Genomic DNA, 25,178 nt, shown 5'->3' on the forward strand with positions numbered 1-25,178 from the left:
GCAGTAGTGACAGCAGTGGGAGCCCACAAGCACCTAAAACTCTCTGAGGAACTTTTCTCCCCAATCAGAGGAGCTATGGTCCAAGAAGGTGTAGTAAATACCTGTGATTTTATTTTTTCTCTCCTTCTGCTGCCACTTACCCCATAAATTTCTTCATGAGCTGCTGAACTCCCAAGCTGTACATGAATAGGTCAGATCTTAAACAATATACCTACCAAGAACTTGGAGAACTGAGCTAAAGGATAGGACTACTGTCTGAGTTCCAGACTGACTAGCGGGTATTGAATATGCAGGAAAGATCTATAAGCAGTGCACAGACATTGAACACAGACTGACATTGAAACCACAACCACAGAAGACTGATCAGAATTTGTGTCCTGAATCCAACTAGATTAATTTCCTGATAAAACAAAAATGCCACATTTTCTATGTGATTTAAACACAACCCTGAGTCTCATAACACAATATTCAAAATATAAGACTACAACCCAAAATTTACTCAAGATTCGAAGAACCAGGAAAGCCTCAACTCCATGGAAAAACAATAAACAGATACAAATTGTGAAATGGCATAAATGTTTCAATTATTTAACAAAGATTTTTAAAGCATCCGTAATAAAAGAAGTAAGAGCAAACACTTTTGAAACAAAGGAAAAGAAAGTATCAGCAAAGAAAATAGAGGCTATAAAGAGGAACCAAATGGAAATGTTTGAACTGAAAAATACAATAACTGAACATTTTAAAACTCATAGATGGGCTCAATAGCAGAATAAAACTAACAGAGGGAAGAAATCAGTGAACTTGAAGGTAGGTTAACAAAAGATCATCCAATCTGAATAACAGAGGAAAAAAAGACTAAAAGAAAAGAATGGACAGAGCTGGGGACCATTAGGATAATACCAGAAAAATCTAACATTTGTGTTATATTAGTCTTCTGAAGGAGAGGAAAAAGACTGTGGTTCAGAAAAAAATATTTGAGGGCTGGGGTTGTGGCTCAGTGGTAGAGCACTCGCCTCACACATGAAAGACCCTGGGTTCGATCCTCAGCACCATATACAAATAAACAAACAAAATAAAGACATTGTGTCCATGCATAACTAAAAAAATATTTTTTAAAAATTTGAAAAATGATTGCAAGAAATCTTGCCAAATTTAACAAATGACATGAAGTAAATATCTAGAGACTGGAGCATAAGGAATTGAAAAAAAAAAGATTGGGAATATTCTCTACTCTCCTTTTTCTGCTCTTTGAGTCACAATGCAAGGCTTCGTGTCATTTGAAGTAAGACACTTCAAAAAGCTCGTCAAAATCAAACTAGATAAATTCAACAAAGTTCACACTCAGATACATTATAATTGAACTGAAAACTAAAGACCAAAAAAAATTATTGAAAGCACCCAGTAAAAAATAATACATTATTTATGGGGGAGTATCAATTCAAATGGCTGTGGAGTTCTCTACCCACTAAATTCTACCAGCACCTTATGGTTGTCACAACCCAAAATGTCTGCAGACATTGCTGCATATTTTCTGCGGGCAGAATTGACCCCAGTTAAGAAATACCGATCTAAATTAATCAAGTCCCCCATCCTCCCAAACAGATTTCTTTAAAAGAAATGTTCCCTTTTGGTTTGTTTTTCAATCATAGGGTTTATAAATTTCATGCATATGATAGGCCAAACTTTAGTCTTTTACTACCTATAATAAAGGAATAAGAAATATTACTTGGGGCTGGGGATGTGGCTCAAGCGGTAGCGCGCTCGCCTGGCATGCGTGCGGCCCGGGTTCGATCCTCAGCACCACATACAAACAAAGATGTTGTGTCTGCCGAAAACTAAAATAAATAAATAAATATTTTAAAAAAAGAAATATTACTCATTACCAGATTTATTCAGGTTCAGTGATATAAAAGATCAGCTCTTAATCAAGTTCATTTCCAAAGAACCATAGACACACTGAATCCTTACCCATTCTTCTTATCCAAGAAGGAATTTGCGGTTGTAAGAAGAGAACTAATGAGGACAGAACATTTCTAACATATGTCGAGGTATCTGCAGTTGGGATCAACAACTTCTAGAGAGACCTAAGAACAGTATTCTGGTTGTCAGCCAAGGTTTCTCACCATTTGGAGACTGTTTTAATTCTGCATCGTAGGATTCTAAAAGATTTCCAGCAGCTGCAAGAAATGCCAAATTGGGGGAGATTACACATATAGCAAATATTTGAATTAAGGAACACTTGTGATACCTTGGATTATAACAACCCAAAATATGCATCTACAGAATAGATACTGTATATGACTGTCAGATTTATTTTAGTTCCTTTTCAATCTCAAAGAAAAAAATTTTATTATTAGAAAAGCAGTTAAATAGAAATAAGAAAATTTACCAACTAATTATGTGGTCAGAGCAACCTAGAAACCTATAAAAATAAAATATTTTGACACTGGATATAGGAACTATTTAGATTGAAAAAACAGTAATGGTCAATAAGTACTAGAAAAGAAATACATGTAGCATTTTTACTTTTTAAACTTTAATCATTTTAAGTGAGCACAGAGAACCACAATTGGCTAGTGCAGTAGCTTGGCTAGAGTAAACATGTACTTTTTATCTCTTTGGCTTTAAAGATGGAGATTGCGGGGGTCTACTAAAATAATAATTTTTATTATTCAGTAAGTTCTAATCATTATGCTGAACCATGACAAATCCACTGTAACCTCTCTGTGGGTTTAGACTGACTCCACAGAACAGAGCCATTGCAGGTAACAGCAAGTCACCACAAAGCATGTGTTGCCTCCTAATTCTCCCAAGATCTTAGCCTTTTATCCTGGAAGATAAAGAAAATATACTTCAATACCAATGAGCAGTTATCTGGGAGACAAGGAGAAGCCATTCTGATTTCTTTATTCATTTTTTTTCTAAAATGAAGCTTAACTTCATTGAAATCAGCTTTCTTTTCCAAAACAGAGCAGACATTCTATTTCTCAATTCATTCAACAAACCTCTGTTGATATCTTTTTGTGATAGGCACAGTGGCAGGTAGGTGCTAAGTACATAAAGGTAAGATGCAAATTTTCAATTCATATCCGACAGGAGCTTAGAATGTAATAAGGGAAGGAAGTATAGACATAAAAATCACCATCTAAACTGGTAACTGCTCTTACAAAGATAGAACATACGATCACAGAGGACTAAGTGAGACCTTCTCTGCCAAGGAAAAGGAGAATGTCTGCACAGAGGGATTCAATCAAGCTCTTCAACTTGAAGTTTTATAGAGGAATTGGGGGAAGTAATTTCTTCTGTACAGAGACTAGCACAAGGACAAGGTCCTGGATTTCTGACCTAGAGAGGCAGGCTGTGGGAAGGTGCAAGCATTTCTGATCTCAATTTGAGGAATTGGTATATGTTGTCATCTAAGCAACTGAGAATGCCGGGAGAAATGTTTAAGAAGAGATAGAACACATTCAGCTTTGTTTTTTGAAAGCATTGTTAAGAATCCATTGGAATGGGAAGGAAGTTGTCTTGGGAACCTTGTAAGGAGGCTGTAGGATTAGTAATCTGCATGGTAATGTTGACTGTGTCATGTGAGTTATGGCTAAAGCATAGTTCCATGCTTGGAATGACACTGACTTCAGAAAGTTCTCATCCATGTAGATTAAGAATAAACTGAATGGATTCCTACCTGTAACTTAAATCCAGAATATTGCTATTCAGTCCATCCAAATAAAATTTTCTTAAGACTTGAACTCCATTAGCTGATGGCTCTCTAACCTATTGAGGGGTGGGCATCTAACCATGATTTCAAGATTCTCAGGCTTACAGTAATTACAGAGATATGGGTTTGGAAAGACTCTGCAGAGCAGGGCCATTGCAAGTGACTACAAGTCACTAAGAAGTATTTGTTGCCCCCTAGTCCTCCCAAGACCTAGCCTCCACCCCTGGAAGTATAAGGAAGAGGAAATACCACTAGCTACAGACCAATAAACAGTTACCTAGGAGACAAGGAGAGGTCATTGTGATTTCTTTGAGCTGTGTCATAGAAGGAATAGTTGAAGATATTAGGAATATGTAGTGCAGAGAAAGTGAAGTCCTAGCTCTTCAAACATTTGTAGTCCTGTCCTATAGGAGATGGCACAGGCACACTAACTCTATAAGGGTATGGGTGTGAAGAACAGTTGGTAGAACTTAAACAGAGACAGGTGTTTACTTTATCCTAAGACAGATCTCCTAACAGCTCTGCATTCTGTAGTCAGCAAGTGCTTGACTTGAAGAATGTGCTTTGTTGTGGTTCTGAGATAGTCTCTGAAATGGACTTCATCCTCCTTAATATAGTATCACAAATGCAGCTAAGTATTTCAGAATGCAAGTTTTGACTTAGAATTGACTAAGACATTCCAATTCAAAAGCTGATAAACACTATTTTACAGTATTTAGAAAAACAAAGTGACTTAACAAGATAAACCAAACATGATACTAGCTGATAATAACATCATAATACCAGAAAGGACTAAATGCACCCTGTTAAGCACATAACAGTGGGTACCATGTTTAATCCTCATAACCTCCCTGTGGAGTACATACTGTGATCCTCTCCATTTTACAGTTGAGGAAATAGCTTAGAGAAGTTAGATATTTAATCCAACCTGGGCCTATCTTGAAGGCCCAGGATTTTTTTGCCTTTCAAATGAATAAATATGCACATGCAAATTCCATGTGTATTTCCCCATGAGCCACAAGGACTTTTGTTTTTGGTCTTTAGTTGTTTTAACTTTTCTAGTTGCACTCAGCAAGCCAAGTTCTTGGTGAAAAGAATTACTTACTCTCCAGGGATTTCTTTTTCTGTTCCTTACCTACTTTTCCTTTTTATATTCATGGTGAGTTTGGTAGATTGGTAAATTAACTATAATTCTGAGATGGTGCTTTTAGGCTAAATATCAACCTGTGAAGGACATTTCTGACACAGGTTAAATTCTGAAAAATGAATTCATTTGTAAAGAAGAAATTGAGAGTTTGATTCAGGAGTTAGATGTTTTGATTTGTTTAAATTGTTTGAATAAGAATAATCCAAATAGGACTGAAATTGCTTTGTTCACCTCTTCTGCTAGATTGTGAATGCAGTTTTCTATGTTTGTTTGGCATTTGGAAGGCCCTCAGGAAGACCTGGTAGGAGAGGGTAAATGCATGAATGAGTATGTGAAAGGATGAATTTATCTCAATATCTCAAAGAATCTCCACCTTTTCCTTATTAATTCAAGGGATGACTTTTAAAGGAACGAATCTACTTATTGATTTATTTTTGTAGATTGTCTGCTACAGTGCTAAATAAGACCAAGGTCATGGGCTTCCTACACATGTGGTACAGTTTGCTTCACCATGGACTATACTCATAACCCCAGCTAACTGTGCCATAGATGTGAGTGCTTAGTCCCCTGGGGAGCACTGTGTCAGGATCTCTGCACAATCACAGCTGCTTTAAGAGAGAAAGCCAATTGGCTTTACTGATAATGTAGTAAACCCAGGTAGATGTTTTAAAGAAAACATATTACAGAGACTATAAGAAATTTCTAAGAAAGCAGAGCTATAAAAGTTTTATAAAGTTCAATGTATTGAAAAATGATCTGAAAATAATATTTTTTATTTTCTTAATCAATTATATTACAACTTATTCTGATTTTAATTAAGTCAGTTTATTTACATCAGCCACTGAGAGTTTATACTTAATTAATTCTTAATTTGGTGGCACTGAGAAGGTTATTTCCAATTTATCGCCATTTTGAATAAGTAACCCTAGCTTGAAAAGTTATGTTTCTTGAAGAGTTGAGAAAAATGAAAATAGGATTTTAAATTTCAGTCTCAAATATCTGTCTGTTAAAGTCCTATTTGTACCACGGAGGTCACAAGTGACTTTGAGATAGGTGGCAACCTTTCACGTTGCCACTCACGGACTGAACACAACACCTGTTTTCCCCTCCATGGCTGTAGGCCACATTTGCCTACCAATGACATTAACAAGTGTTCTAGGAGATGCCCCACATATTTTCCTTTAGAATTAAATTTTGTCTGGTTTCAAAAATGAAGTTCTAGTTCCCTTGTGTCTAGGACGCTAACTTTTCCACATTTTCTAGTTGCACGGCATAATATCTAAAGGTCCCTACTCTGGTAAAGATCTCATGATGGATGGCTCCCGCCTGGGGATAGAGTAAATTGTAAGGCTCATTGTATGATCTAATATTTAGTTTTAATTTTGGTAATTATAAAACTATGTCCCTGGATCGAAGGAAAATGTGCAGAGACACTGTACATATTATCCAGAAACTTGGCTCAGATCATTAAACCCAACCCAGATTTCACCATTAGGCATTTTGGAAGAAACTGTTGCCTCTGTCTTCAGAGTTTACTTGAATTAAAGGAATCTATTATTATAAAGACACATGAACATGAGCTTTGGAAACTTTTAAAGTACATACACAGTGGAGGTATGGCTTGACTCCTTCAACCAGAATTTATATCCAAAACCTACTGACCATAAGACACTAAAATCATTTGAAATGCAGTCATTAAATATTTAATTTGGTTTTCCTCTTTCTCTCTCACCTCTACTCTGACTCAGCAAAAAGTTAAGATTCCTTGACTGGTAATCACAATAGATTTACTTTAAAAATATCTCTTCGAGCCTCTGGGATTGGTCATTTAACCCAACATAGATCACTTGATTGATTGTGCAACGTACTCACATGTGGTTGTATTATGCTCTTTGTTTTGCCCTCCCTCCTCTTTCTGGAAGGTTCCAGGGAGCAAACCAGCGGTCCTCTATTAACCAATCTGGCCGGGACCCACCCAGAGTAGCACCTACTCTAGCAATCCTTATAGAAAGCTGGCAGCTGCCATGGTTGGAGCTTGTCCCCCAAGGGTCAAGTGTTGGAGGCTTAGTCCCAGTGTAGAGATGAGAGAGGAGGTGGGACCTTTAAGAGGCAGGCTTACTTGGAAGGTCCTGAGATCACTGGGGAAGCTGATCTCAGAAGGGATTAATGTAGCTCTCCTAGGATCCCTGAGCTCTTGCAAAATCAAGTTGTTAAAGAGCAAGTCCAACCCCTGATTCACTGTCTAGATTCTTGTTTATTTAGCTATGTGATCTCTTTCTACACGTGCACTCCTGACAAGGTGATGCCATCCATCATGAGATCTTTACCAGAGCTGAGCCAGTACTGGTGTCATACCCTCTTGAACCTCCAGAACTGAACCTCTGATCTTTATAAAGTTGCTCAACCTCAGGTAACAACAGCCTGTAGCACAAAACATGGGCTAATACAACCTGTCTGGCTCCTATGTGAGATGGTGAACTCTATAGGACACAGACTTGAATCAGCCTGGGTCTCATTCATTCCACAAACATATGCAGTGCCCACCATGTGCCAAGCACCAAAGCAGGCTCTGGGAATACAAAGAGGATTAGGATGTGGTCTCTGCTCTCAAAGAAATGATATGAGGAGAAAAAGAAATGTGATAATCAAAATAATAATATTTTGTGTTAAGTATTTAGTAAGGACCTTTCCAATAAAACCCTGTGACATAAAGACTATTAAGCATTTCTTTTTTACAGTGAGAAAATTGAGGCCTCACAAAGCTATTTAACTTGTACACAGAGTGTAAGAAGATAGTTTGAACACGGGCAGTTCAATTTTAGAGTTTGAACTCTTAATCACTAAATTATACTGCCTAGGGGTGATGATAAATAAAGGTATTATAAAAATCACAATACAGGGAGTATCTGTTTTTTCTCTGGGTGACAAGGCAAACTTGTAGTGACTTACAGAAAAATGGATCAGTAAGGTAGTCAATAGATAGGATTTTTTACTTCTTCAAGGAAAAGTATCTAGTTTAGTCTTGGATAAACCTCAGATTTCTGACTTAATAACCTTGTGCTTCTAGAAGCCATATTAACTCATAATAAACCTCCTAAAAATAATTTTCCAACATATGTCAAGGAGCTACAAATGTTTTTTGTTATTGTTTTTTGATTTTTTGGCAGTGCTAGGGGGTGAACCAAGACCTTATAAATGCTAGGCAAAGGCTCTATTACTAAGCTACACCTTAGCCAAAAATATTCGTACGTTTATCCTCACAGTTTCACATAACAGAAATGATTTAAGCAAATAGCACAAATTATAAAATATGTCTTTAGACCAGTATTCATGATGGCAGTGCAGACTGCTTAAAGCATATTGAATTGCAGTATCACGTACCACGCTACCTGCTGGCTAGAACAGGTTTGCTGTCCCCCACTTTCTTGTATTCACCATCCTAGACCAAAGATGAAAAATGGTTGACTTCACCCAGCTAATGGAAATGAAATATTCATGGCTTTGCCTCCTGTGCAATGACTATTCATTCTCTCAAAAATGATATTTATGAGCACTGCAACTATACTTTAAAGAATGACAAGAAAGATTTTTGCCAACCCAGAATGATTGCACATACTTTGGCAAAGTAGAAAGTGCCAAGAAATACCTTTGAATAGATGATAAAGTGGAATGTGTACCAAGAGCCCACTTTCATGACTTGAAAATATTGTTCCATTTCTTACTCAATAGTAAGATTTGTATTCATTGAATGGTCCAAATTTCTCCTTTTTTGTCATATATTAATAAAAATATATTTTTTAAAAAAATTTAGAAACAGGGTCTCACTGAGTTGCTTAGGGCCTTACTAAGTTGCTGAATCTGGCTGTGAACTCCTGCCTCAACCCCCCAAACCCTGGGATTACATTTGATATTCTTTATTCTTGTTTCATGTTTTCAATAGAAATTTCAAATAATAGTTCTTTGGTATTTTGTTGTAAATTTTGACTGTTATGATTTGTAATATTTATTCAGTATTTCATATTATAAATCTACAAAAGTGATTGCATGTATGAGAAATTTGTATTTAAGTACTGATTAAATGAGAGTATAAAATAAAGAATTTGGGGCTGGGATTGTGGCTCAGTGGCAGAGCGCTCACCTAGCATGTGCGAGCCCAGGGTTTGATCCTCAGCACCACATAAAAATAAATAAATGAAATAAAGGTATTGTGTCCAACTACAACTGAAAAATAAATATTTAAAAAATAATAAAAATAAAAAAATAAAATAAAGAATTTATAGCCTAAAAATGGTGAAATTTAATGATTAAATTATTGACTGATTGAAAATAGTGGAAACAATAATATGAATAGTTTTGTGAATCAAATTGTAGTTGCCTGAAAATTGTATGAGTTCATCAAAAATTTTATGGTAATTTGAGAAAGGAGAATACAAAAATATATTTGGTTATAATGGAATGATTAGAGTTGAGACCTATGCTTAGATAAGCTAACTTGAAGGAAATACATCAAGTCACAATGATGGTCATTTTGTCCTTTCTCAGTTTTTCTAGTATTCTTCAATATACTTCATATATTTTCATAATGGAAAAAGATAAAAACTTTAGAGCTCTTAATTTTGAATTTACATTTGAGATATCTGAAACATCAGTATGGGCAATAAATAGTAAATAATTGGAAATAGGTGTGGAATTTCATCTCGGTCTTATATGCAGGAGACATAATGTTACTAAATTAAAGTTAACCATTTTCTTTCCCTTTGGGTCAGAATCCCAGTGAAACATATTAGAAGTTTTACCATACTTTCAACTTCTGTCTCATGTTAATAGAGAGGTGAAACCTCTTCTCTTTTCCAACTCTATCCCTGAAGCAATTGAAAGACCCTCTTTTCTTTCTCTGTATAAAAGTAATTTTAATCAGCTAATCTCAAATAACATAGAAAATACTTTATTTCAAACATATTATTTTATAATTTTTTTTTCTCTTATACAAAAGGAACATTCATTGCTTCCTTCAGATCAGTATCATTTTTCTGCCATGGCAGTTTTGTTTAAGGGTCAAGGGTCTACTCACACTCTTTTCCAATTTTGGATGAAATAGAATCTAGAGGCATGTGCACCCTCTTACATTTTGATAGACTTTTTGACAATCCAGGTATTTTCTAGTTAGATTTCAGTTCATTAATTTTAAGCACTATAGCAACTGTGTTTTGACTTAAAGATTGCTTCTTTTGAGGTCCAGAATATTCTTTAAAATGCTTTTTCTCTCATTGCTACTATAATAAATTGGAGACATATCTAAACTGGGGTGGGGTACATGCTGTGGTCCCTTTACTATTCCCATGTCATGAGAATACAGCCCTGCCCCTAGCATTCAGCGATCGCTTATATTGTGTTCATCCCAAGTATTTGTGAATACAAGGATGTGTGAATTCATGTTTCACATAAACAAGTCCTTCTGAGACCTCAGTCCAGTTTTTAACAATCTTTACAGACCACAAGAAGATGGTTAATGGGTAGAAACTGAGTTCTGTGGCAAGAGGGTATCAAGGTTTTCCCTACTGAAAAAACTCCCCATCAACTTTTCACAAAATCTAAAACTCTCACGAGAGCTCCTAAGGGCCTCTTTCATAAATTGCATGTACCATGTTGGCTTGAGGAACCGTCCATTTCCTAATGTGTTTCATTAATTTCTTCTTTACCACTAGTAATAGAATCCCCAAGCAAATGGAACATAGGAAGGTAAGTTTAGTATATGTACCTGGTGCAGGAGTAGAGACATAAGAAAAGCCTAAAAGTGGAGCACAATATTTGGGGACCCTTCAAAGTTAGGGGGCACCTGGAGGAATCTAAAGGCCTAGGGCAGTTCTACCAAGCACCTCTTTGCAGAGAATTCAATGGATAAATGCCCTATGAGACCAAAACAAGGGAAAGTATGATGTGGGCATTGCAAACTGGGGAAAAATTAAATAACTATAATATTTATGGAGTGTCTATGCATGTTAGGTCCCATATTAAGTACTATGTATATTTTGTCCCATTAATGCTTATAACAACCCTCTGAGGTAGGTGCAATGGCTGTATTTATTTTACAGATCAGGAAACTGAGATATACAGGTATCCAGGGTCCTTACTTTTAGGCATTATGCTATAGTGCCTTCAGACAAACTTAATATATTTCAGGGGACAGGTGAAAGAAAAATATAAGCGTATGCTTGGAAGAGTGTAGTCTTTCTCTGATGCTAGATTTCTTCTACCTCACTACCCGCAGTCATATAAAATGTGGAACATACAAAGAACTATCTTGCTTATTCTGTTTGGCCCACGGTAGTCTGGAGGATACTTGTGACCACAAATCAAAGTCTTTAATCTGACCCTAAATATTCTTGGTTTGAGGTTAATTGAACCCAAGGGATTTTTGTTGTTGTCGTTATGTTCTGAAATCTTAGCCAAGAAATATTTTCTTTTCGGACTTGCTACCTGAAACGTAGATAACTGAGCACAGTTACTTGGCCTTTGATCCCATTAGAGAGTTCTAAATTGGTGGCCCAGATCCTTGCATGAAATCTGATATTAAAATAACACCAAGCTGCAATCATAGGAGATTGTAGTGTAATGCGTACGTTCAGGATAACCAAGACTTGGGGAAAACAAAATGAGTTTCAGCTGGCTTCACTTGCCCACTTGTGACTCTCCTTTCACTCTGGAGTGACTCTTAGCCCACAGCCTCATATATCAGGGACCCAGCAAAACATAAAACTCCTCTTATGACCAATTGAGGGATTCTAGAAGCTGTCAAAGCTTGGAAAACAGCAGCACTGTCTTCAGGATCCTCAAGAAAACCCAGTGACAAATGCTGCCAGTAAATTTGAATTTCTCTTTCCTGGTGTCATCTTCTCTCAGTATTTTATCTTCCAGGAATCTCCAATTCATCACGTTTGGCTTTTTACTGAGTCCTGACCCAAAAACTTTATGTTTGTAGGTGGATTCAATTTCCTTTGAATCCCAGCATTTTTTAAAAGTGGTCTATGGCCTTTCCTTTCTGTCCTTTCAGTGGTGACCAGCAGACCACTTAGGCAAAGAGAGTAACTATTTCAGCTATTTCAGGCATACAGTATTTCAGCTTGTTCTTAGATTCATTTAACAAGTATTTGTTTGAAGCTTCTTATGGGCAGCAAGGCCAGAGCTAGGTGAGACCAAGAGCCACCTTAACTTCTATGTCCTAGATGCTCACTCACCAAGGCAGAATGGATAAAGATGACCCCTACCCTCAAAACTGATGGTCCAGTAGGAGGCACATGAATGAACGTGTGGATATTCTTGTTTCCATCTCACTGTGGATTAATTCTGGTACACAGTTTTTTCCATTCTCTGTAGCTGATGACATAGTGAATTCAAAACAGAAAGAAAAAAAAAAGTTGTTTGAATATGGTTTCCTTTAAACCAACTTACAGATTGTGCTGAAAACAATATTCAAATTCTCTTCTGTCAAACTCTCAGAATGAGCCTAGGGAAGAGTATTTTAAAATACTGTTTTTCACTAGCAGGGTAGAAGAATGCAACTCTCTGCTTTTGTGTCTTTTAATAAAAAAAAAAATAACATTGCAGAAATAAAGTACGTGGATTTTAAGTGAACTTCATCTTACTACTTTGAAAGTGCTTTCTTCAGATTATAGTCAGTCAGATCCGTATTTTGGACAGGAGAGTTAATGTCCGCTTTGTTTTCAAACTTAGCTTTTTGAGAATCTCACTGCAAAATTTCTTTGTGATGATACCGAGGAGGGAGAGACTGAATGCTGGAGGTCATCTTTAATGACTTTAGCCCTGCTGCTCAACTTTGAAGCCAGCATGATGCTTCACCCTGCTTGCTTTTTATCTCTCTTGAAAATCTGATATGGATGGGAGGGGAGCCATCCTGACAGTCCACTTGCCACTTGCTTGCTTCTGTCCATTTATATGTGTGTGTGTATGTAGAGAGGGAGGTATGTAGATATATATATAGAGAGAGAGAGAGAAATATGCAGATATATAAATATAAATATATTTATCCTGTTTTCAGTCAGTGGGACTTTTAATATATATATATATAATTTATAAACAAGTTTCTGTTACATTTTCAAATATTCTTTCTTAATTTCTTCTTGATTACAGAGCAAAGAGATTGCATTTCAACTTCATGAAGATTTAATGAAAGTTCTTAATGAGCTTTACACGGTAAGCAATTAATTTTTCTTCTTTTGCAAGAATTCTTGGTTTAGCTTTCTGATTTGGAGAAACATTGTTCATTTTATAACTTGATGCAAGCCAGAGCGCCGGTGGGTGCTCATCTGGTTGAAATATGGGACCAGGTGGATGCGTGCACACCACCATATGCATGTACTGTATTCCTTTGCCTCTCTCCTGATTTGGAAAAACTGCGCGCGTGCACACACACACACACACACACACACACACACACAGAATTAGCATACTTTAAGAAACCAGAGGCAAGGTGCTTTATAGGACATTAGTAAGACATGTTTATAATTGGTTGGATTATATGGACCTGTGCACATATTCAATTCCAGAATACTTTGTTAAAAATTGTTGTCATTCTAGGACTTGAGAAATTTAGAGTTGCTTTATTCTGGGTACTTTAATTTCTTTTTCTTTTCTTCTGCTGCCCCTCCCACTTCAGTTCAATTAATTGTTTGGTGAATAGATTAATTTATTAAAATTACTTTTTTTGTGGAGATATCTATTTTTCCTTCCTTATAATAATTAGCTTTAATTATTTTATTTAGGTTATTACATATGATCTTAAAAAATTAAATTGTTTAAAATGACATTAGAAGAAATATTTCTAAGGTCTGAGAAGGGTGCAGGGGGAGTAGAAAATGGAAATTAACAATTCACAATATATGCATATTAGGAAATATTCCAGCGAGTCCCATTTAAGTGTACAATTGATGTGTTGATAATTATAATAAAATATTTTAAAATAGAAAAGCAATTATTTTTAAAGTTAATCCCAATGATGTAAGTTGGAATTAATGATATAAAATTTTTTATACTGCATTATCATATTTTTAAACATGTTTCCCTTTCAGAAGTTTTGGGGAACTTTTTATTTTAAAAGAAAATAACATAATGAGAAATGAGAATATAATTTATCTTAATGATAAATATTTACATTTTTATTGCACAAGATTACTTGAATTTTTTTTTTATTAGTTGCTCATGACAATACAATGATCTTGACATATCATCCATTTGAATCAAATGGGGTATAATTTCACATTTTTCCAAGTGTACAGGTTGCAGAATTGAATTTTTCTTTAAGAAAAACTAAAACTGAAACATTATTAAAATGTGATTCTTGATTTTCTATTTCAAGTTCTATTTGTTCCTAAAAATCCACATGTGTAAAATGTAATTTAATGAATTAAATTTTTAATGTTCCACTGATACTTGCTAAATTAAGTTATAAATTAAACTTCTATAAGAGGAGTGATATTTTTATAAAATGAACTTTATTTTTTGTTTATGTATGTTAAATATGTATTTTTATAAAGCACATTTGCTACCCCCATGTTATGAATTGAATTAATTGACTTCGGCGTGTTAATTCCCCTTTAGAAATGTTAAATTGTACGTGTAACCTGCAAACCCTCGTGTTATAAGATCTATCTATAGTCCAATTAATTTTAAAAAGAGTTTTAGATTATAAAGGCCAATTACCTGTCCATACTTGACATGACTTGTTAATTTCTGAAAACTCAAGATATGAGCCATTTCTGGAAGTATTATCATTTAAAAGTTAAATGAGCATTGTGCTTCTGAGACTTCAAAAGAGAACAAACAGAAATTCTCTTGTTACCTGTCATTGAATTGTTTTAAGATGAGGACTTCATGGCACTTTCCTGTGGTTCCCTTTGCTTGAACGTTGTTTCATCTAGAAATAGAAACCATCCTTAATACTTTAAAAAATAAACAAGTCTGCTGGTTATCACAGCATTATGGACAAAAGCCTGTTGATATTGGTCTGAAACTAGCCAGAGTAGCAGAACATCAAGGTAAACTTGATCATTGCATGCAAGAAAAGTCAGAAGGAGGGCATGAGAATTGTCTCTCAGTGAGGGATGTGTAGAGAGAAATTTCTCCTAGATCCATCCCATTGACTGGACTTAGACGTTTAGCAGACTCCAGGTAGTTGGATCAAGTTCACTAAGGCTTTCTCAAACCTCTAATCAACACCAGTCTGAAAGCCTGACGGAGCCAGGTTCCTGGGAAGGCTATCAGGATTTGAGGGACCCTGTCAGAGTCATTTAACTTCCAGAATCAGTGGAGGAATTAACGGACAGAGAAGAGAGGCAAAGAGGTTTTAATTATGTCATGTGTGGATCACTTTGAGCTCCTGGGGAAACATTTTGCTTTAATTAGAGACACTCTTCAGCCAAGACAAGTGGTCCATTCAACGGAAAAAGAACTACCTTGCCTACCTACCTACCTCTTTCCCCCAAACCCTCCTTCTTTTCCTTTTTCCCTTCCTCCCTCAAACACACATACTCTTGTTGCTCTAAAAGGAAATGCCCTTTGGTCTTTTCTTGCACTTTATATTCGGATACACAGATTCTTGTTCAGATGAAATCTATGAAGAGTAAGGTGAGTTATGTTTTACACAGTGGACCAAGAGTTCAAGAAGTGTGGTTTAGGCTCCTTGTTCAACCTCTGACCCATATTCTGGTTATAAACAAATAAACTGGTTTAATCATGCATAGAATTTTGCATAGCAGATGATGTACCAATGATTGCTGAAGTTATAGATATAAACCATGTAGCCTCTAGGAATTGAGGATGCCATTTAATTGCTTGACAGACGAATATTCACTACTCATTCTCAACCCTTGAAACTCCTTGTGAGTTGAAGGTGAACATTGAGAATTATGCTAGCTGCTTTATAGCAGTGGAATATTTTAAGTTATGATCAACTTTAGTGGAGGTGATGGTCTTATGTGTAGGCTTGTTTACTCCAAAATATGGCTTCCACCACGATTGCTGATATTCCAAACTTTGATCAGAAAACTTTATGTCAAATAAAATACAAATGTCCAGGAAAGCAAATAAAAAGAAATGACTTAGGATCACTTCTACTTTAGAACTTAAACTGAATTTGATCAGTTCAGGTTGTCTAGATAATGTGATAGATACATGGTGTGATGAATTATAGATTATATAATAGAACGTGAAGTCTGGGCTTGTGAGCAGGAGAAAGAAGATGGTAACTCAGAGTGGTTTCTGAAATAGAAGGAATGGCTTTGAAGTGATGCACCTCCATTTGAATATTTTTGCCCAGTTTTGCTTTTACTTAGGGGGAGGGGGGAAAATGCCTCAAGATAGTGTCAGGCCTCCATTTGGATTTTTAAACTACCACCAGGGACAGCCAAAGCAGTTAAGATTAAATCAGCCTTGAGTAACAGAGGTGTACTCAAAATAATGGCATGAAAAAGTAGTTTATATTCTCTCATACATAATAAAAATCCAAGGATGGGCACCCAGAGCTGGTATGTTACATAAAGTTACATAAAGCCATCAAAAATCAGGCTCCTCTCTCTGATAGGCAGATGCTAACACACAATAAGGAAGAGGTAGGGAAGAATAGAAGTAATTTGGATTAGACAAAGGGGAATGAAGGGAAGGGAGAGGGGATAGGAATAGGAAAGACAATAGAATGAATCAGACATAACTTTCGTATGTTCATATATGAATGTACAACCAGTATAACTCCACATCACATACAATCACAAAAAATAGAAAGTTATGATACATGTATGTATGATACATCAAAACACATTCTACTTTCATGTTAAAAAGAAAAATTTTTTTTAAAAATCAGATTCCTCCTAATTCACTCTTCAGAGAAGCCCAATTGCAATATTTGTTCTTATGGTTCAATATAGTTTCTAGAACTTTAGCCATTACCTTTGTGTTCCCTGAAACAGAATGGAGAAAAGAAAGAGGGCTGGCCTCTTGTCTTTCAAGGAGACTTAATGAAAGTCTTACATTACTAAACTTTTGCATTTAGATTATTTATCAGAATTTAGAACATGGTCCTACCAGGCTACATGGAGATCTGGAAATTACAGTTTTTAACTAGCTAGCTCATTGCTAACCAGTTTTTTTTTTTTTTTTAAATAGGGATTCTGACAATTTGAAAAAGAATGGGAGTTATTTATAGATAATTAGTCAATCCTGCCAGAGTGGCTAACATTGATTGTATGTTTATTATGCATGTGTTAGTTTTTGTGCTGTACACATTATTTAAACCATCTTAATTGATATAGCATTGCTAGGAGATGGCTATTCTTGTTATCCTCATTCTACAGATGAAGAACCTAAGAGCTGAGAGAGGCTTGCCCTAGGTTGTACGGTACATAGGAAAGTGGAATTTCAAGTCTGGATCTGGTTCCAGAGCCTATGTCCTTTACTGTCATTTTATTTCTGTTGCTATAGTTTTGGGGAACCATTTCTAAATAAGCTCTCTAAATGTTAATGCCTCCCCCACAACAAAGAATAATTAAGCAGTTTATCACCTGCTCATTTGTATTTTTTAGCATCCATGGCATTAATGTTGCTTTAGTAAAAACGTTTTAAGTGAAAATTTGAACATGTGTCTCAATGGCAACCTGTACTTCTTAGAAATGTTAATTTAAATATCTAACAGATGGAACTCATTGTGCAAAAAAAGTGAAAGGGTAAACCAAGATTGTCAGACTCCCTTTTTGAGTCAAATCTGCTAATTCACTTCCTTTTGAGTTGAATACTTAAATGAGAGCTAAAGGATAGAATCAGCTAATTTGAGAGCAAAGAAGCCAGGGAGAGTGTTATGCTATAATGAAACAAAAATGACCAAACTGGCAGTCGGCAAACTTGAATCCGAATCCCAGTTATAGTGACAGCTAGCTATGTGGCCCTTGCTGGTCATCTGTATTAATCTGGGTTCCCTAGAGAAATAGAACCAAATAGAGTATGCGAATGTGAGTGTGTGTACAAAGTGATGTTTTATAAGGAGCTGGCTCTCACAGTTATAGAGGATGAAAAGTCTCAGGATCTGCAGTTGGCAATCTGGAGACCCAGGAGAGCAGTGGTGTTAAGTTCCAGTCCAACTCCACATCTGAAATCAAAAAAACCAATGTCCCAGATCAAAGATCATTACAGAGAGAGTGGACTGTCTCTTAGCCAGCCTTTTTGTTCAATGCAGGCCATCAGTGGATTGCATAAGGCCCAGCTACATTGGGAGGGCATTCTGCTTTATTCAATCTACTGATCCAAATATCAATCTTGTCTTCATACATTTTTACATGCAGACCCTGAATATGTTTGACCAAATAATCAGGCACCCCAAGGCCTAGTCAAGTTGACACATAGAATTATCCATCATGGCATTGGATGAGGCATCAGAGAAGGGGAAGGGCCAAGGCTTAAATCACAGCCCTGTCACTTTCTGGGTGCATGTGACCCTTTGCCTCAGTTTTTCATCTGTAAACTGGAGCTCATAATAATGACCAACTCTTAGAGTTAGTAAAAGAATAAACATTGTGAAGACTTATTGATTCATTCAATGCACATTTTTGAATGCTTCCTGAGCCAGGCACTTTTCAATGTACTGCAGTACAGTTGTGAATAAAAACAGACCAAACACTTCTGCTCAGACTTTTATATTCCAATGAGGAGATACAGACAATAAATAAACAACAACAAAAAGTCTAAAATGGCAGGTGTAAGCACTAAGAGGAAGAACGAAGCTGAGTTAATACAGGTTAAGCATCCAGAACAATGCCTGGCACATAGTAGATGCTTACCAAATGTTAGCAGTCAGCGTCATCCTCCTCATCTCTTCCTCGATATCAGTGGAGTGAGGATGGTACCAACTCACAGAGTAAATGCAAAGATCAAGGCTGATGTTAATATTAATTACAGATGGTTTTCACATATAGACAAGCAGAGTATTCTTTATCCACAATGCTTTGAGACCAGAAGTTTTTCAGATTTGAGGATTTTGTAGATTTTTAAATAGTTGCATAGACTTTACTTATTGAACATCTTTAGTTCAAAAATCCAAAATGCTTCAAAATCCCCCAAATTTTTGAGCATCTTGTCAGCACTCAAAAACTTGGGAAATTCAGGGCTGGGGCTGGGGCTCAGTGGCGGAGTGCTTGCCTAGCTTGTATGAGGCATTGGATTTGATCCTCAGCACCACATAAAAATAAAAAACAAATAAAATAAAGGCATTCTGTCCATCTACAACTACAAAATAAAAAAATCAGATTTTGGATTTTCAGAGTAATGATTCTCAATCTATGTGTGCATGTGGTTTTGTTATTGTTTTTGCTTCAATGAATATTTGTTCAAAAAGAACAAGGAAGATAACTATTCTAAGAAAACTGAATCAATAGTAAATATTAGTAGGTCTGTACTGAGGAGTAGGATAGTGAAAGGTAAAAATAGACAATGATGACACAAAGGTCACAAGAAGCGTTCAAACCAAAATTTTCCTTCATTTAGCCCAGCAAAACGTCATCATGAGAACATAATGATTTTTAAGTAATGATTTTTAGCTTGTCCCAATATCAAAATCTCAACAGGGTATGCAATATTCTTTTAATTACAAATCGTAATTTGCAATTATTTGCCCTCCATTAATTCTTTGCCTTGCCTAGGCTCCACAGCACTTTTACAAAATAGAGTTTATGTCCTCAGTAAGCTAATTCTAATAAAGATTAACACAGAAGTCATGATAAATGCACATGAAATTGATTGTTCATTATGTGTCATTGATTATCACACCCTCTGTGCATCGCTGGCACACATGGCTAGCCAGACCTGAGGTCATCCATCCTCAAGTCCCATTAAATCACAAGGAGAAGAGCTGAGAACCAGAAGATTTATTCCACCCTTACCATCAATCACGCCCATTATCTGTTCATTTCTCACGCCAGCCCTAAGAGGCAGGTATCCTAATTCCAGTTTTACGAACAGGAAACGGGACTCTAAATAATTAGCTCAGGATCACATGGGCAATAAATGACTCTTCTAAAATCTAAACCCAGTTCTGTTTCCAAAGCCCGTCAACTCCCCATTAGACAATTATCTAGGGAAGTCTGTACAGGGGAGGAGAGAAAAGCCGGGGTGGATGGAAACTGATCTAAAGAATAGATGGGATTCAAGGTAAAACACCTTTTGCTTATAAAATCTTTTCCAGACTGTTCTATGGGTTACAAAATGGACAAACCCACGTGGTTTTGCCTGTTTGGGTTCAATATTAGGATGTGTTCATTCTGGGTACCTCTTAAAGACATACCATTCATTTAGCTTTACTGCCTGTGAAGGTGTCAACTTTGCCTGTCAATGGCTACTGCTGAGAATCCACTGTCCAGTTGCTTGTTTTCTTTCTTCTACCTAACAAATGTAAATGGTGGGTAGAACCCATGCCAGAGACAGCTTCAAACTGAGAGGCTGCCCAGCAATTTGTTCCAGGAGTTTTTTGGGAAACAGAATTGCCAGTGAGCTCAGAATCCACTCTGGCCTTTACAACATAAAAAGAGCTACTTATTTTTTCTAGAGGAAAGGTGCTGCTTATTATATTGAGCTCTTCCTTTAAAAACTCAGAGGACTGTCAAGGACAGCTTTCCATTGGATTCAGTGAGCCTCCCGCAAGCCTGGAGCTAAGGCTTCCTCTCTAAAAAAGAAAGAGCCCCTAAGGCAAGGTTGAAAAGTCACTGTGAAAGAGCTCCAGACACTTGCCACCTGATAACAGAAGATTTTTCTCTGAGTGAGCCTCAAAGAGGTTTTTATTTTATTTTTCAGTTTTTAGTTAAGTATTTATTTTAGCTCAAGGGCATTTCGAGTATTTGAAATATATATTTCTGTAGTGGAAATGAAATTTCACTCCTTAGAGAGGACTGCAAAAATGTCTGTATCTCAGAACAAAACAACTAAACAAAGGGAAATACGGAGTAAAATTTACATTAAAAAGCTCCCAAATTGTAAACCTCTTTGGAATACTACATCCTCCATGATGCCACCTGGGAAACTTTTTTTCAAACCTATCTATTTCGAGATCATGGGTGGACGAAGTGTTTCCATGGGCTTCGATTGCCAGACACTTGGATGGAAAGAGGATCATATGACTTCCTGCCAACAACCTCCGAATTCTAATCTTGGCTTTGACACAGACTGACTTTGGGAATTTAACCAATTTCCTTTTTCTGGCCAAATGATTGGATTTTATAAAATTACCATTTCAAGGAACCATAATGACTGCTGTTTGATAAGAACTTTAATGTAGATGTCTCTTAGGACATCTTGTTAATTAATAATGCCAACTGCTCCCTAGCTTCTGCATGGAGTTATTAATAAGGTTTGAAACTTAGTTAATGTTGGTGCTTTTGGACCACAGGTATGGTTGTTTATAAGTGTGAACAATATGAACTCCCCTCCCCCAAAAAAATATTTGGCTTAAAAATGAAAATGTTGGCCAGGCACAGTGGCGCACACCTGTAATCCCAGTGGCTCAGAGGCTGAGGCAGGAGGATCAAAAGTTCAAAGCCAACCTCAGCAAAAGTGAGGCGCTAAGCAACTCAGTGAGACTCTTTGTCTCTAATTATAATACAAAAAGGGCTGAAGATGTGGCTCAGTGGTCAAGTGCCCCTGAGTTCAATCCCCAGTAGCCACCTTCCACCCCCAACAAAGATAAGTGTTCAAATAATCTACTAAAACAACAACAAAAAAATGTACAAAATATTTCATATTAAGAATCTTTGTCACTGGGCACAGTGGCACATGCCTGTAATCCCTGCAGTTCAGGAGGCTGAGGCAGCGAAAGATCAAAAGTTAAAAGCCAGCCTCAGCAATTTAGCAATGCCCTAAGTAACCCAGCGAGACCCTGTCTCCAAATTAAAAAAAAATTAAAAAAGGACTGGGGATGTGGCTCAGTGGTAAAGCACCCCTGGGTTCAATCCCTGGTCCAAAAAAAAAAAAAAAAAATCTTTGTCAACAAAGTACTTTATCTCACCTATTTTGTTCTAAAATATAGTATTATGACTTTTAAATGATTAGGATGCTTTCATGACAGGCATTTTAATCAGAATGGTTTGTTTTTATTGGGTAATTAAGATTCTTAACTTTGTTTACCATTATTCATCAAAGCTTTATATATATATATATATATAAAACATATGTGATTTAAATATAATACTAAATATATATGACACATGCCAAAACAAAGAATAAATTATGGGCATTTTCTTTGAATTTAATCTCTCAAAATAGACCAGGAATGTTGATCAGTATCAGTGTAAAAATATCATGTGTAGCAAATCAAGATCTAAACCAGTTGTACCACAGGATACAATTAAACCTCTGTTAGTTCATGATTTTCTAACTCACATGATAATCTGAATTTAATACTGTTGTAGGCCAATAGAATTTTAACATTATGGGGCCTTTAGAAATTATCAAATTAACCTCCTCGTTTTGGAAGAATATCACAAAACCCAGAGACATTAAGTGTTCTACTAAAACCCCAGAACTAATTTATAGCCAGGCTGGAACTGAACTCAGCCTTTGTTTTAATTCAGAATAGTAAGTAGGTTCCTGGGAGGTGTGTGCTGCTGTGCCAGTACTGGTTCAGGGTTTTCACCATGGCAGAAGTGCTAAAGTAAGGACATGATAACAACTAACCTTTGTGCCAGGTACTATTTTAAGCATTTTACATAATTAGCTCTTAAAATTCTTGCAGTAGTCCTATGAGGTATGTAAGGCACACAGATATGTGGTACCTTGCCCAAGATCACACAGCAAGGAAGTCTCAGACCAGGCTGAGTCTGTGCTCTTAGCCTAGTACTCTACTCTCTTTTTATTAGTGAGATAAGGTAAAACAGATCATTACAGTTTACCCCTCTATATCGATGGGTTCTGCATCTGTGAATTCAACCAACCATAGATCAAAAATATTTGGAAGAAAAATAGCGTCTCTACTGAACACATAGAGACTTGGTGCTCTTGTTTTCTAAACAATACAGTGTAACTATTTACATGGTATTAGGTATTCTAAGTTATGTAGAGATGATTTAAAATATGCAGGAGGATGTGTGTAGGTTATATGAGAATAGTGTGCCCTTTTATATAAGAGGATTGAGCATCAACATAGACTTTTGGTACCCAGAAGGGGTTGTAGAACCAAGCCCCTGTGGACGATTGTCACATTCCAACAGACAGCTTCAACCAGAGGGCTGTGGAGATCCAAAGAGAGGGTACATTCAGGATTGAGAAAAAAAGTAGAGAGGAAAGGGTCTGGAAACTTCAAAGGATAGCCAGGCTTTCAGTAACAGGAGAGATCAAAGAAGGTTAAAGGCATTGAAGGAGCAGCCTGAACCAAGGCACAGAGTGAGAAAAAGCACAAGACACATTCATAGAATTTCCCTCTGGAGCCACTGGAGCCACATGGAGGAAGAACATCAGGAGTTGAATATTTTCAAGACAGTTACCAAAATGAGATTATTAAAAAAAAAAAAGCAATAATATGGACAGACACACAGTCAAAAATGGTTTGAGAATTCAGAAGGCTTCTTGCACAGATTAACAAAGGCTTCTCACTTTTCTTCTTTCTCTTGAATAAATGAAATAAGAAGTATTCTGTTTGAGACATAGAGGCTATGTCTTAAATTCCAAACTATTATTTATTAAAGGAAAAGGATTCCATAGGAGTTTCCATTTTAGTTGAAGTTACAATTTTTTTTTTTAAGCAGGATCTCACTAAGTCGGTTAGTCTTGCTAAATTGCTGAGCCTGGCCTCAAACTTGTGATCCTCCTACCTTGGCTTCTTGAGTAGCTGGGATGACAGGCATGCCCCAACCAAGCCCAGGTCCAACCTGCAATTCCAAGAATGTGAAGCTTTTTTGATTTTAAGATTCCAAATGTCTTATGTCCTCTGTTTAAATATTTTATAGACTAGACCTTGTAACTTAGATATCTCATGCACACATGAAACATTCAAGATGAGTGAAACATTTTCCTGAAAAGAACTAAATACTTAAAGTTGCAGGTGACTTTGAAATTCTAGTAATTTGGTGGCCTTTCATTATGCATGTGCTTTCCTTTCAACATTGCTAAATGCTCAAAACTTTTCCTTTGCCACCAAAGGCTATTGTTTAGTCTCTGCTGCCACTGTGTTCATTGTGGCACTGATTAGTATGTATTCGTGTATTCTGTGTGCACGCTTGGGCATTATTTTTTCTTCAGTCGATTAAACTTGTATATCAATGCCTCTGCAGAATTAATATGAAAACTCCTTTTTGATACAGGAACTTCCTCAACAACCTTCTTTATCATTGACTTTCTCTATTGACTTTTTTGGGCAAGGATTAAGTCTCTTTGTAGCTCAGTTTCTTTGTTACATAAAACAAAGACCATCCCTTTGCTCCCAGCCTCTCAGGTGTCTGAGAATAAGTGAGCATTGCTGGGTAGGGCTATTATGTGATTAACAGATATTTTAGTCTATTCAGGCTGCTACAAAACACACACACACACACACACACACACACACACACACACACACACAGACTGGGGAGCTTATAAACAACAGAAATTTATTTTTCACAGTTCTGGAGTCTGGAAAGTCCAAGAATCAAGACATTAGCAGTATTAGAGGATTTGTTTTTTGGCACTTAGTACCTTCTTGCTGTCTTCACAGGGTGGAAGGGAAAAGAGATCTGTCACAGTCCTCTTTTATAAAAGCACTAGTTCCCTTCATGAGGGCTCTGCCCCCATGACGTAGTCGCCTCCACCATGTTCCTCTGCATCACCTAGGAAGTTAGGATCCCAATTGTGAATTTGGAAAGATACAAATATTCAGACCATAGCAAATACAATAGAAGGCTGGGAATTTTTTGGTCAGATTTTTCATTGCTGCAACTAAAAGACCCAATCAGAATAATTATAGAGGAGAAGAAGTTTATTTGGACTCACGGTTTCAGAGGTCTCAATGCATAGACAGCAGACTTCATTCCTTGGGGTTCGAGGTGAGGCAGGACATCATGGTGGAAGAATGTGGCAGAGGTAAGCAACTCAAATGATGATCAGGAAGCAGAAAGAGTGACTCCACTTGCCAGATACAAATATATACATCCAAACCATATCAGGCATTTTATTAATTATAATGGCATTCATGAAGACATCACTAGTGCCAACTACCATTGAAGTATTTGACATGGATTAACTCATTTCAGCTACATAACAACCTTATAGTTACTATTCCTATTCCAAACCAGAGATCAG

The 25,178-nt window shown here is 36.6% G+C and overlaps 1 protein-coding gene and 1 pseudogene across 3 annotated transcripts in view; both read left to right on the plus strand.

The window, feature by feature from the left end:
• Srgap1 (SLIT-ROBO Rho GTPase activating protein 1) overlaps nt 1-25,178 on the plus strand; it is a 279,038-nt gene that overhangs the window by 143,770 nt on the left and 110,090 nt on the right. For all 3 annotated transcript variants that reach the window (XM_076854812.1, XM_076854814.1, XM_077109321.1), the window contains exon 4: nt 13,014-13,076. In XM_076854812.1, the coding sequence (XP_076710927.1) occupies nt 13,014-13,076 (63 nt within the window). The remainder of the gene's footprint in view (nt 1-13,013; nt 13,077-25,178) is intronic.
• Nucleotides 8,323-8,613, plus strand: LOC143397360 (microsomal glutathione S-transferase 1 pseudogene; annotated as a pseudogene).

This window comes from Callospermophilus lateralis, chromosome 4, assembly GCF_048772815.1.
Source record: "Callospermophilus lateralis isolate mCalLat2 chromosome 4, mCalLat2.hap1, whole genome shotgun sequence".
In the NCBI taxonomy this organism is placed as follows: domain Eukaryota; kingdom Metazoa; phylum Chordata; class Mammalia; order Rodentia; family Sciuridae; genus Callospermophilus; species Callospermophilus lateralis.